At 37.2% G+C, this 14,184-nt stretch overlaps 1 protein-coding gene across 12 annotated transcripts in view; it reads right to left on the bottom strand.

Annotated features, from left to right (window-relative positions):
• Positions 1-14,184, bottom strand: part of ADAM22 (ADAM metallopeptidase domain 22) — a 229,916-nt gene that overhangs the window by 40,049 nt on the left and 175,683 nt on the right. For all 12 annotated transcript variants that reach the window (XM_047097037.1, XM_047097041.1, XM_047097040.1 and 9 more), the window contains exons 15-20: positions 11,182-11,281; positions 8,684-8,755; positions 8,367-8,459; positions 4,444-4,524; positions 1,384-1,434; positions 1,097-1,160 (exon numbers count right to left, since the gene is read on the bottom strand). In XM_047097037.1, coding sequence (XP_046952993.1) covers positions 1,097-1,160; positions 1,384-1,434; positions 4,444-4,524; positions 8,367-8,459; positions 8,684-8,755; positions 11,182-11,281 — 461 coding nt within the window. The remainder of the gene's footprint in view (positions 1-1,096; positions 1,161-1,383; positions 1,435-4,443; positions 4,525-8,366; positions 8,460-8,683; positions 8,756-11,181; positions 11,282-14,184) is intronic.

Raw genomic sequence — 14,184 nt, 5'->3', positions numbered from 1 at the left:
GAGGGCCAAATAACATTTTAAACAACGTCAGCATTACAAAACTTTAATTTTGCTAAAGCCAGGGCTGGCTGATGGGACTGTCCTGTAGTGAGATCAAAAATGACTTCTGCAAACTAATCAAATGATTACTGTTTGTGTATATTTTTTTTTAATTTTTAGTTTTATTTTTTAATTTAAATTAAAGTTAGCTTACATACAGTATAGTCTTGGTTTCAGGAGCATTTGTGTATATTTAAAAAAATAACTAGTCACCATTGGTAGTTCTTTTTCCCTACTTCTTGCGGTGAGCAACACTTTTTTCTCAAGCGGGGGAAACAAAACTGTAACTCTGTTCAGAGTGCAAACGTGCACACACCTCCCCTCCCAAACAGAATGCAGCCACTATCTGTGACAAGTAAAGATTAGCATTATCTTTTGAGCTTGCTTTCTAATACAAATTGTCTTCTGAAGGAGTTTCGAAAAAAACTGCTTTCAAAAGGGCCAGTAACACTGGGGGAAAAATAATGACACAACCTTTAAATACACATTTAAATAAAGATATAATTTAAGCCATATGTTTTAGAAATCAATGTTACATTTCCCTCAGAAAATGTGACAAACTTTGAAAGCGATAATGCTGACATTTTTTTCTGACACGGTAGAGCTACCTCAGCAGAAGGTCACCTGTAATTTTAAGAGAGATGGTTGAGGAAGAAAAAGCCACTCTAGCTAAACTGCTACAGTGCCAAGGGTGCCCTATCCAGGGTCCGTGTCCATTCCACATGGTTGTACAGGTTTTGCTTAAGGACATTCAGCTGAGGGAAGTGTACACGGAGCTCAAATCCAGGTTTGTTCTATTCTCCAGGCTGCACACTCTGGGGTGGACTTCACCTGCCTGGCAGCAAAGGCACCTTATTTCTTGTCCAAAGGCACAACCAACTAGCCACGTGTCTTTCAAGGGAGGTGCTCCTCTCTAATTCCACAAAAGTGACCCTTCCAAGACTTGCAGTGTCTTTGAGAATCCCCCAGTCATAAAGTGGTTCAAAATTAACTTCCAGCCCACACGTCATATGGCCTCATATATTGTGAAAGCAATCAATCCACGCTACTTACTTACTTTGCCCCCAGATGTATTTGCATTGTCTATCCCTGGTTTTACATCTTCCTCCAAAGCAAATCCCCTAAAATGGAAAAGCACACCTATTAATGATGCAGTGTCTGCTTATGTCGGATCACTGAAAAAGAAACTGCGACTGCGACAGCTAGTAGATGAGTATTATAAAGCCTTTTATCTTCAGAATGGATTACAAAACATTTAAACTGACTTTCCTCTTTTGATAAGATTTCAGTATTTCTTTCATGCTGGCACACATGAAAGATTTAGGTAAAGATGAAGTAACCTACCTGAATACCATCACATGAATATCCATCCATTTTATGAATATTTGGGGCACACTAGGAAATGAAAACAGAACTGTGAACCACGTGCACAGCAAAATATCAGGCTGAGCTAATCCCTGTAACGTTTCCATTAAAAAAAGGTAAAATAAAAGTCTGATAATATGGTAAGTCTCTTAAAACAACTGAAAATAAAAACAAAAAAGATCAAGAGAAAGCAAAAGGAAATATAACAATTGGTGCACTTTCCTCTAGAAATATGCATCTACCAGAGGTATAAACAGTTGATTACATAGTAGCAAATAAAAAGAAGCAACAGCAATGACTCAGACAACCCCAACATTTCAGAGCATCTTGCTTTATACAGATACATCATTCCTCAGAGCGAGAAAAACGAAGCGCAAAACAAAAGCAAGGAGGATCCCAACGTAAATGAAGCAATAGCTAGTTTCCTCTTTTTTACCATGAGAAGCACCACAGCCCTTACTCTTAAAATGCTCCTTGAGCAGAAATCCACCTAGCGCACATTAGAAAAATCATGTTATTTTATAGCCTCGGTTTTCCCTTGTAGCAAGTGCAGAAAATTGTAAAACATTCCTGTGTGGCTATAAACAGTAATTTTTAAATTTATTACACATTTTTTTCTATCTTTAATAATTACACACTCACTTGAGAAAAGTTAGTAAATGTAAAAAAAGTAAAAACACACACACAAAAGTCTCATGTTCCCACCACCCAGAAACAATTTTTTATATTATGGTACATCTTTTTCTTTACATTTTTCTACAAAATTTTATTTTTTATTCTTTATTTACTTTCTTTTTCTTTCTTTCTTTATTTTTGAGAGAGACGGCTCGTGAGAGTGGGGCAGGGGCAGAAAGAAAGAGGGAGACAGAAAATCCTAAACAGGCTTCACAAGGTCACCTCAGAGCTCAACGCAGGGCTCGAAGTCATGAACTGTGAGATCATGACCGGAGCCGAAATCAAGAGTCAGATGCTTAACTGACTGAGCCACCCAGGCGCCCCCAAAATTTGATTTTTTTAAACACAGGTATGTAATCAAGTTATAGATAGTATTTTATATTCAGCTTCTTCTCTTTATTTTTTCATCACATGAATTTCCTCAGGTCACAATAAGTGTTTTTGTAGGGAATCTCTTTAATAGCTGTAGTACATTGCATTGTGCTAACAAACCATATAACCACCGTACTGCATTATTCATTTATAATTATAAAATATTATAAATTTATAAAATACTCATTTATAATTAAACAGCAGTTTATGCTGTTACAACTAATTCAACAAGAGGATCTTTATATGCCATCTTTGGATTTGGGCTTCTTTTTTTAAAAACTCCTACTTATTGGATTTCCAAAGAAGTTGCTTTAATATACTCCCCCTCCAGGAACATATGAGGCCATCATTAATTGTATCCTCATCATCACTACGTGTTAACTTAGAAAAACAATATTAATCAGATAGTAAGAAAAGAAAATACTTTCATATGAAAGATCTTTAGTCTCTTAGGATGACTACCTTTAAAATAAAACATTTTTAATGATTAATGCAGGTTTACCACTATTGAATCCCTCTTCTCTAGAAGAAAAAGATGTAGGCTGTCCTTGTTTTCATGGCTCCAATATACATGAATTTCAGTCACCATGGTTTTGTTAAATGACATCAGTACCCCAATGACACGGTTCCAACTTCAGTTACCACAGCGTATTGACTGTGAGTAACTGCATAAAGCACAAACTTTGCTGCTAGCTCGTTAGTCTGTGATCACTAGGTATATGACAGCTGCCATTGTGGTCATTGATCCAACCTGTCATTTCTCGCAAAGTCCGCAAGGGACTGGTACTTGCCTGTCTGCATTTAGTTCATGCACAGACAACACAGGTTGTAGCTGTGCTGCCTCTGTCTCTGGGTAATAGCACATGACATTTTATAAAACTGGACAATCGTAAGAGGGAGCTGGCCAGAAAAGATGAAAGTGCAGAAAAGAAATGAAAAGTGATGACACTAGAAGTGAAATTCCAATCAAACGTAAATTGAGTTACAGAAAAAAAAAGCACTAACTAGGAATACTGATACTGCTGTTTGGCCAAAAAAAACCCCTCCCATTCACATCTTCACATCTCCTGGAGATATTTCATGACATTGGAAGTACAAAGGATAAAATGTCAAAAGCTGACCCAATCTTAGAAGGGAGTGTGATCATTGAACAAGGCACAGAAAAGATGCTTACTATGGATCTTAAGGTTTCTGAACAGAAGACATGCACAGCTCAAACTACTCCTGATATGGATTTTACAACAAAAATAAAGCTTTTAATTCTCAATGTTTGTTTTAATTTAGCATGCTAAATAAATACTGGTTTATTTTTTCATTTCCTTATTCACTTAAAACCAAGAGTAAGAGAGGTTTTAGTAGGCTGGCAACATTTTTTAAAGATCACAGAACAACTCTCATTTTTTCCATTGATTAAGATGACTTTACATGACTTCAGCCTGCATGGTCATTTTTATGGTCCCACACTACCATGCAAACTGAAGACTGTCTGTATATATAAGGACCATGTGAAATCTGTGCTCTCACCAAAGTGTATCAGTTCCCACATCTTCTCCATTTACAACTACATGATACTAAATTCAAGAGCAGGTATTAATGGGTGAGGTGCTGCATGTGGCCTCAGATCAACAAAAGACAGAACAGACCCCTTCTCACAACCCAGTGCTCTGTGGGTCTCTGTGCCTTGGCTGGCTCCTGTCTCAACCAGCTGAATTGAAAATTAGACAAAAAAGCAAATGCCTTTTACTCTCTCCTTAAAACCAAAATAGTTAAGGTATGAATGTAGTCTTAGGTTAGTTCAACATTAAGATAAAATTACACGGAACATCTGCTCAAGCTTTGATCATGGAAACTTAAATTCCCAGAAGTAAATAAAGAGAGAATGAGAACTGACGTAGAAAAGACATCGTGTCCCTTGACACTTTGGGGGCCAGGGCACTTAAGCTACCCCTGCTTTTTTGCCATCAGGTTTAGAGGAATGATTCTGTAAAGTACCTGGCTTGAATTTCCTGAGCACGTTTCACGAATATCGCAATCATTTACTGCTTCTCGGCACACAGTCCCCATAGGCTGAAACTAAAATGAACAAAAATCAATGTGTAAAACTGTTGAAGAAAAAAAATCTCTCACAGTATCTATCGTCTTAAAAAAAAAAAAGCAACATGAATATTTTTGGATAAGAATATTTTAGGCTGTTTTAAGATGGTAGTCTGAAGACCACAGTTACTGAATGAAACGTTCATTTAGTAAGTTTTCAGAGAGAGTTTCTCTTGTGTGAAAGAATTTGCATACTCATCACACAGAAGTCTTACAACATCTACTAAAATAGGGTACATCTTGATGGTACCTCTCCCCAGAAGGACAAGTCAGTCCATGTTCTACTAATTCTCCCTCTCAAAAAGGTTTTGGATTTACACTTTCCTCTTCATTTCTTACTGGCACCTTTGTCACATTACTCTTCTTTGGCTTATCTGCCAAGAATCTGAATGTTACATTCCGGGCTGAATTGCAAAAGTTAGATTTTCTGGCAAAGCAATTTCTTCCCATACTGTCCTTTATCTCCTGCCTCATTTTTATATAGATCTATGGCTTGCTCTTTTATTCTTGTCTAACGTTCTTGTTATTTGTATACCTGTGTATGGGAAGAGTCTTTCCTCTTTGTTTTTGCTTTTTCTTTTCTCTATTTTCAACTACCTCAAATATTTCTCATAAGTATAGGGGTTACAAATAAAATTTTAAGCTCACTGAATTTATAAATTGCTAGAGTCTTTATCCTCACAAAACAGACACACAAAGTCATCATCTTCCTTCTCTCCTCTTCCATACTATTCTCTTTCCCTCTCCAAAATGCTAACAAATGCTATGCTTTTATGTCTACTCACACAAACACACACTCGATGTGGGCCCCTCCCTCCCCCACTAACTTCCATTTTCTCTGCCTTGCTCACAACCCTCCAAGCACTTGAGTTTCCTATTGTTCCTAGAATATGAACAGCCCACTCCAATCAGGATTCCAACAGTATTTCTTAGAAGATTGAAACAAAATTTGTATTCATTTAGTTACCAAGTATTTACTAGGCACTTAACATGTGCCAGGCACTTTCTAGTCACTGGGGATTCATTGGAGGAAAAAAAAGCATAAGAATCCTGCTTGCAAGGAACTCACATTTTAGTGGGAGTAAATAGGCCATGAAAATAAGGAAATAAACAAGTAATTTAAATTCATATACTCTGGTTCTTATCCTTCCAATTTCTTGGGATTGAGGTAAGTAAGCCACAATTTTAGAACATCTCAGGTACAAATATAAGCAGATTTAAGATGGAGTTTATATGAGAGTGTAAATGTTCTAGAACTGCCAAGAAACTTCTGAAAGAAAGCCCAGTGAAGGACAGTTTGCTCTAAGTGCTGGGATATGCAGTAGATAAAGTGACCCAAATCCCTGCCCTCTTGAAACTTACCACTAAGTAAAGAAAAATAATAAGTCAATGGGCAATGTTTTAGAGCAGGGGTTGGCAAATTATAGCTTGAGGACAAAAAGTGGCTGTCCATCTGTTTTATTGGAACATAGCCATGCTGATTTGTTTCCGTATTTTTTTACAACATTTTTAAAAAGTTTATTTATTTATTTTGAGAGAGAAGGAGACAGCGTGAGCAGGGGAGGGGCAGAGAGAGAAAGGAAGGGAGAGAATCCTAATCAGGCACCCTGCTGTCAGCACAGAGCCCAACGTGGGCTCGAGCTCATGAAGCTGTGAGATCATGACCTAAGCCAAACCCAAGAGTTGGACACTTAATCGACTGAGCCACCTAGGTGCCCCTTGTTTCTGTATTTTCGACAGCTGCTCTCAAAGGTAGAGTTGAGTAACTGAGACAGAGAGCTTATGACCCACAAAGCCTTAACTATTTACTACTTGACCCTTTACCTAAAATGTTTGCCAACTCTGACTTATAGATACTTTAGCATAAATACATACAGGGAAAACAGAGATACACAGGATTTCTCATCCTGTTTTTCTGTTCTCCCTCCTCCATTCACTATCCTGCCCCTGGCTCCTCCAGGAGGGTAGGGTGGGAGTAAGAGCCGGAGGTGCAGGATAGAGAGAGTGTCAAAAAGCTCTTACTTGACTGGTGTAACTGTAGCTTACTTTGGGGGATAGTTAATCCTGGCATTTTATTGTACATATTATGATTCTATTACTTTATATTTGTTCCTTGAAATATTCATATCACAAAGAGCCTAATTCTATACTTCAAAATAAAAATGGCATTTTATAAATGGAAAGACTTAAAACATCGAAGATTAAAATAAATGATGGGGGACCCATTGTTATGGCAGTTGGAGAAGCTGACAGATTATATAGTTGATGCAGCCCAAATTTAAAAATGTCTGTTTCATATTTGATTTTATATTCCTTTTTTAGAAAGTGCTTTCAGAGATCTCTGCCAGTGCCTTGCTTGTCTGAAAAAGCTGCCAGAGACATAGTGATAAAGTGGAAACAACACAAATGCTGCCAGCAGATCTGGGATGTAACTTCACATTTATTCCTTAATAGCTGAATGAGCATATGCAGGTTATATCACTTCCTTGAGACCAGGATTGCTCAACTGGAAAAATAAGGATAATAATGCCTTTCCCAAAAGTGTGGTTGTGAGCATTATCTAAGACAGCAGTCTCAAGCAGCAATGATCTTACCCCCAAGGGGACATTTGGCAATGTCTGGAAATATTTTTGGTTGTCACGGCTGGGAGGGGTGGTGCTTGTATCTAATGGGCAGAAGTCAGGGATGTTGCTAAATAACTTACAGTACACAAGACACACCCTCAAAACAAAAGAAAAAATTATCCAGCCAAAAATGTCAATAGTGCCAGGGTTGAGAAATCCAGATACATGGTGATATAACATAAAAGTGTTTACCACAATCCCCGGCACACAGTAGATACTTAGTATGATAGGTTCATATCCTACTCTCCCTTAACTCATTAGACTAACATTAGTCAATCAGCATATAATCAATAAGAGAGTGTTGCACGTATTTATTCTTCATTCAACAAATATTTACTAAGAACCTGTAGCAGTTACTGGGTAAGTACTAGGGGCACGTAGGTGGCTCAGTCAGTTGAGTGTCTGACTTTTGATTGTGGCTCAGATTATGATTCTAGAGTCATGGGATGGAACCCCATATTGGGCTCCACACTGAGCAGGGAGCCTGCTTAAGATTCTCTCCCTCTCTCTCTCTCTCTCTCTCTCTCTCTCAGCTCCTCTCCTGCTCAGGCTCTCTCTGCTAAAAAAAAAAAAAAAATACATACTAAGATGTATACCAAACCTCAGAGATAATGTAGAATATTGTACCAGATTTTATATGAGAAGAGAAAAAAAAGAAATAGATTTATTTGAAAAAGATAAGCCTCAAATAACTTTTCGTCCTGATGTTAAGGCTTAAATATTTGGAGAGAGGTATAGGATGCCATTGGGAGGATGAAAACAGATAATGTGAATAAAGATGCATTCTAAACTCTCATGTGAAGTGTTATCATGTCTAAAAGTACAGCTTCCGATCTCTCAACTGCTAATGCAAGAAATATACCAAGCAGAGCAGCAAGGAAAAAGAATCTACTGAATAGCCACTTGGCTTTACAAAGAAAGGAAAAACACAATTCGAAGGTTAGGAACACCTGGCTTCATACAATGTGCATATTTCTCAGGGAGGCAGTAATAAGAAGACAAACTGAGGAGATAAACAAGGTTCAGGACCCAGCTCTGTGACTTACGTGGTACAAGACCCCAGGCACACTCGCACTTAGTCACTCAATATATCTTAGACACTACTATTGTTATTACATTATATTTACCCAGTCTTAACTATTAAATCAAATATATCCTCTTTTTTTGTCAATTAGTCATTGCTCAACATTTATTTACCTTGCATTTCTTACAACAAAGACCATCGCTGCATTGAGAGTCTTGAGTCAAGGTGCATTTCTTACAACACTCTGCTCCTTCAAGGACACATTCCTAAGGAATATAAACATTTGTAAAACATCAGAAAATCATGTCATTTTCCTGAAAGTTGCAGAATATTTTTTAAAGAAAAGTATATAGACCCCCCCCAATAATAATCTTTCTTCCACATATCCTATGAAATTTCCAGACATAACACCAGCTCTGTATGTCTCAGTGTGTGGAATGACTCTGAATAACCTAAAAAAAAAAAACCATCAAAACACGCAGAGACTTACTGCAGGGGTCCCACAGTCACACTCCTCTCCAGTTTCGATGAAGCCATTGCCACATTCAGGAGGATCGAGCAGCTGCAGGATGAAACCAAAAAGACAACTACAATTTAGATAAATCAAGATCAAAGACCTTATGAGGGACCGTAAGTGCCACACCTACGCATGCGGCATACTTACCAGTCATTTCAAAGTATATTTTTATTTTCCCAAACTTGAAAGCTTAACTTTAGAATTTTAAAACTGGGAGCTTTAGAACAAAAGTGTCTACTTCTGTTTCCATTTCAGATTTAATTATATTTACATAAGTAACATACATATCAAGTCTAGTAAATTCCACCAAAATAAAGATGATGTAGCCATTGACCCTTGAAAATTTCATTTCAAAGAGGAAGCAAGAGATTTGGGGACAGAAAGTCTGTTCAAATCTTGGCTCAGCTACTTATCTTGGGCAAATGGCTTGTCATCTCTGAGCACATAGGTGCCTTAATATTTCAAGCAAGAATAATAATAATATTAGCTGCCCATCTACATCACAAATTATTGTGAGAATCAAGTTCAATTATCTGTGAAGGCCAACTAACTATATCTTCTTGTGAAATAGAGAGTTATTTCATAGACAAGTAGGAAAACATCACAAAAATTAATAAATCCATTGATTTATTTAATATTAAATAGAACTCCTCCTATTAACATAGTTTTACAGATAACAGTAATAATAATTTGCCCCAGAGATGGAAGCAACTTTTGGCCTGTACAAGAGTATATTTTAAGGCCATTTTATCTTTTAACTCTGTATCAATTACATTATCTTTTGAGCATAACTTACCTTATGGTGATAGTTAAAATTAGTAAGTAACTGCTATGTTCCACTTACATATTACTTATTCAAAAGTTCGTCAAAGTTTATGTGTTATAGAATGGGCTGGAACACACACCTATCACAGACATACACCCACACATACACTTTCTTAACTAATTAGAGGGGGTAAAACAGAATAAAAAAAAGCAGCAATAACAACAACAAAACCCCCACCTGATTTCAAATATTCTCTTCTCTCCTACAAAATAATCAAAACATCTTTAGATTCTATTTTCAGTTGAAAGGGATCATAACAAATCAGACAGCTTTAAAAGCCAAACTAAAACTTATTAAGGTGAAAAACACACTTATTCTTTTACTCTGAGTTCAGAATAATCAGTTATTTTGGTAAAGAGGCTTGAATTGTTTTTCATTTATAGCAGCAGGGATTTAGATCAAATATCCCTTCTGAAGTTTTGCAACAAGTCTCACAATTATCAAGTTGCTTTTCAAGGCAATATGATACTCTTCCCAAATTTCACTGGAACAGAGAGAGAATGAAACCAGGAAAAATGATTATAAAGGCAATGCCACTCATTGCTATGGCACACAGAAGCACGGAACGGTTCACATATTTAACAAGGACAAAGCTTTCTACTGCATGCAGTTTTCCAAATGCATGAGGAAATTACTGCTTTCAAGTCAGTAACCAGAAGATGCCCTGCATGTTGGAAAAGCCTCTGACAAAGTCTAAGTACACAAAGACTTTCTCCTTTTCTGCTGTAAGCAGCCTTGGTTTTTATACTGAGAAGTAATGGTAATTTTAATCATACTGCTCATTCTGAAAGGTAGTGGTGGGGAGTAATGTGGGAAGCAATGCCCTCCTTGCTATCAGTATGAGTTGTGATTACATATCTAACAAACAAGGATCCAAGAACATGAGAAAGAAGGCAAATGACACCATCTTTGTAAGCTAATTATTTTTCAGAAGGAACACAGTCTTTCTACCTGCTTTCTATTCCTATCAGAAGAGCCCCAAATGCCCAAAATTAAGGCTGACTTTAAAATGCAGACATTTTAGGGGCGCCTGGGTGGCTCAGTCAATTAAGCATCTGACTTCTGCTCAGATCATGATCTCGCATTCATGGGTTCGAGCCCCACATCAGGCTCTATGCTGACAGCTCAGTGCCTGGAGCCTGCTTCGGATTCTGTGTCCCTCTCTCTGCTCCTCCTCCACTTGTGTGCTCTCTCTCTCTCTCTCAAAGATGAATAAACATTAATAAAATGAAATAAAAGCAGGTATTTTAGGGCTCCTGGGTGGCTCAGTTGGTTAAGCGTCCAACTTCGGTTCAGGTCATAATCTCACAGTTCGTGAGTTCAAGCCCTGTGTTAGGCTCTGCGCTGACAGCTTGAAGCCTTCTTCGGATTCTCTCTGTCTCCCTCTCTCTCTCTCTGCCCCTCCCTGGCTTGTAGTCCCCTCCACCTCTCTCTCCAAAATAAATAAATAAACATTTAAAAAAATAAAATAAAATGCAGATATTTCATGTATCTAGTATATGTACATATAAGCCAAGTTAGAAAGCCTTCTTTTGTAAGACCCAATGGCTAAAAACTTGTGCTTGTAATAGATTATAATATAATATATATAACAACTGATTATTATTAAAGATTATTAACTAATAACTCTGATCACACTTATTACCTTGGAAGGTTTGTTGAAAAGGCAGGCACCACCCCCACTATTCAGAAAGTCGTGATACTCTTCAATATTACATTGAGTGAATTTTTTAGGAAGATAATACCTAGAAGACAGAAGAAAAGCAATAATTGGGTACAATTTTAGTCCCTTATCTGTATGTTAGTCTTAAATTTGAACATTGTTAGAATTGCAACATTATTCTTAAAGATGAAAGAATAAATTCCACTTACGTACAAAATTTGTGTTAAATCCATAAGACTTTCATTCCACCAATACATTTCTAAATTATTCATTGGGTAAGTAATCGTGACTATGGGTTATTCATTGTTAGCATACACATGCAAAGGAAACAACACATACCTGTATTTTCAATCAAAGAGAGGTAGGAATACTTTATTTCATAATGAGTCTTTCTTAAATATTAAAACCGGGCTGGATCCCAAACTGCACAACATCTTACAAAGTAACTGATTTATAATCTATGAATGTGTCAAAGTCATGAAAGTCAAAGAAAAACCAAAGAATTGTTGCAGATTGAAGGACACTAAGAGACATAAAACTAAACACGATGCTTGATTCTGAATCTTCTGTTAAAGGGGCATTTTTGAAATAGAGGGCTAATCTTGAATGAGGGCTAGGAATCAGATGATCTCCTTGGTTGCACTGTGGTTCTGTAGGAGGAGCTGGTCTGTAGGGAATGCACACTGAGGTGCTTGGGGGTGATGGGGCACCAAGTTAGCAACTTAAGATTCTAAGAAGTTTCTTTGTTATTATTCTTGAAACTTTTCTTAAGTTTATGTCTATATATATATATATATATATATATATATATAGAAAGGTATACCAAAGAAAAGTAATAAAGGATCAGTAGAAAAGGAAATGTGACTAGAGAACAATGGCAATATATATTAAGAACCTTCAAAATGAGAAATATCCTTAAATCTGATAATTCTGCTTTAAGAAATTCTTCTTGAGGAAATAACTAGCTATGTGTACAAAGATGTTGGAACAGAGGAACTTCCCACTGGAAGTTACACAATTTATTTATTACACAAGTTGTAATAGCCAACACTATGAAAATCACCTAAATGTATAGAAATAAGAAACTGCTAACTAGACTGTGATATATTAATAAAATAGAATACCATGTAGTTATTAATAATCATGGTGTCAAAAACTACTCAGAAAAATGCTGACTATATAATATGTTAAGTAAAAAATGAATAAACAGGGGCGCCTGGGTGGCGCAGTCGGTTAAGCGTCCGACTTCAGCCAGGTCACGATCTTGCGGTCCGTGAGTTCGAGCCCTGCGTCGGGCTCTGGGCTGATGGCTCAGAGCCTGGAGCCTGTTTCCGATTCTGTGTCTCCCTCTCTCTCTGCCCCTCCCCCGTTCATGCTCTGTCTCTCTCTGTCCCAAAAATAAATAAAAAAAAAAAAAAATGAATAAACAATGACATATGCAAGATCCAAATTTTATAAAGCAAGAATAAACATGGAAAGAGAAAAAAAATACTAATTAGCAGTATTTTCACATTAACCATGGCTATTACCAAATAATGAGACAAGGAGCAATTAATATTTAATTTTCTATTTTTCAAAAATTGTTTTAATTGAACATTTTTTTCATGTTTATTTATTTTTAAGAGGAAGAGACAGGGTGCAAGCCAGGGAGGGGCAGAGAGAGAGGGAGACACAGAATCTGAAGCAGGGTCCAGGCTCTGAGCTTTTAGCACAGAGCCCTGACGCGGGGCTCAAACTCAAGAACCGCAAGATTATGACCTGAGCCAAAGTCGGACGCTTAACCAACTGAGGCACCCAGGCACTCCTAACATTGAACTTTTATAAAAGTGAAACATAATTAAAAGAATAATGGATAGTTTTTATAAAGTCTCTCCCACCAGCCTGCAAGTACAATGTCCACTTATATCCCTACTTCTTTCTACCACAAAGGTTAATGCTTTGTGAATCAATTAATGGAATTTACAATGATTATTCACCCTAAACTAATTTGTCAAGTGTTTCATGCCAAATAAAGGTATCCTGGGTTTACGTTATCTGAATTATTTTATTTCCTTCACTTCATCTTCCTAATAGGTCATGAACTTTATGCTTTATTTAAGAAGTTTGTTACACATATTACTTACTTTTTTCCTTCCATTGCCTATACCCTAGTCAAAGTTTTTATCATCTTCCCCTCTAATCCATGCTACATATCTCTGTCTGAGTTATGGGATTTAAACAGGATTTCTTTAAGTTCCCTCTTCACTCTACTGGCCAAAACTTGAGATAGCTCCCTACTGGGAAAGAAAAAAGTGACTAATTCTTAGTGTTGGACCCCTAGTGTTGGAGTCCAACTCTAGTGCAGCCTCTACCCTGCAAAGGAGCCCTCTGGGGCCTCAGCCTGGCCCAGCCTCCTGCCCACTGCTCACCTGGGGGTTTAGTCTGCTCTTAGCAGTGACAGGAAACTCACCACCTTATAGGAAAGTTCTTTCTACATATGAAGAGTTGGAATTTGTGGATTTCTCTTACCTTCACCGTGCCAAGTCTGACTTCCTATAACTGTCACACACAGTTGTGTGGTTACCTGTGTCAAATAAAACTAACTCCTCTACCATGCCATGGCTCTTCAAATACCTGAAAGCCGAAATCTCCCTAGGCTCTTCTCAGAAACTTCTTTTTTTGCAGGCTACTATACTTATTTTGAAGGGCAACTATATCTATCTATTTGCAGGGTAATGTATCTATTATAGTCAGTGCTTTCTTAAAATTTAATTTTTATATCTTTAAAGGACTGGTGGTCATTTCAACATGCTTTCCAACATTTAGGAGTACACAGAAACTTCAGAAAGTAGAAATGAAAGGGAAGTACCCATCAGAAATACATGTCCATAATTAGTACTGTTAGGTGACGCTTGACACAGCTCAAATTTTATATAGCATTGTGCTAGACAATGTCTTACGTTAGAAGCTTTTCTCTTGCACACATCTATTTGATGTAAGAGGAGT

Source organism: Lynx rufus, unplaced genomic scaffold (assembly GCF_022079265.1).
Source record: "Lynx rufus isolate CCGP_SWC_20201006 ecotype Redwood Valley unplaced genomic scaffold, mLynRuf1.p SCAF_4, whole genome shotgun sequence".
NCBI classification, from domain to species: Eukaryota; Metazoa; Chordata; class Mammalia; order Carnivora; family Felidae; genus Lynx; species Lynx rufus.
The sequence above is the reverse complement of the archived record's forward strand: the minus strand, read 5'-3'. Positions and strand labels throughout refer to the sequence as shown.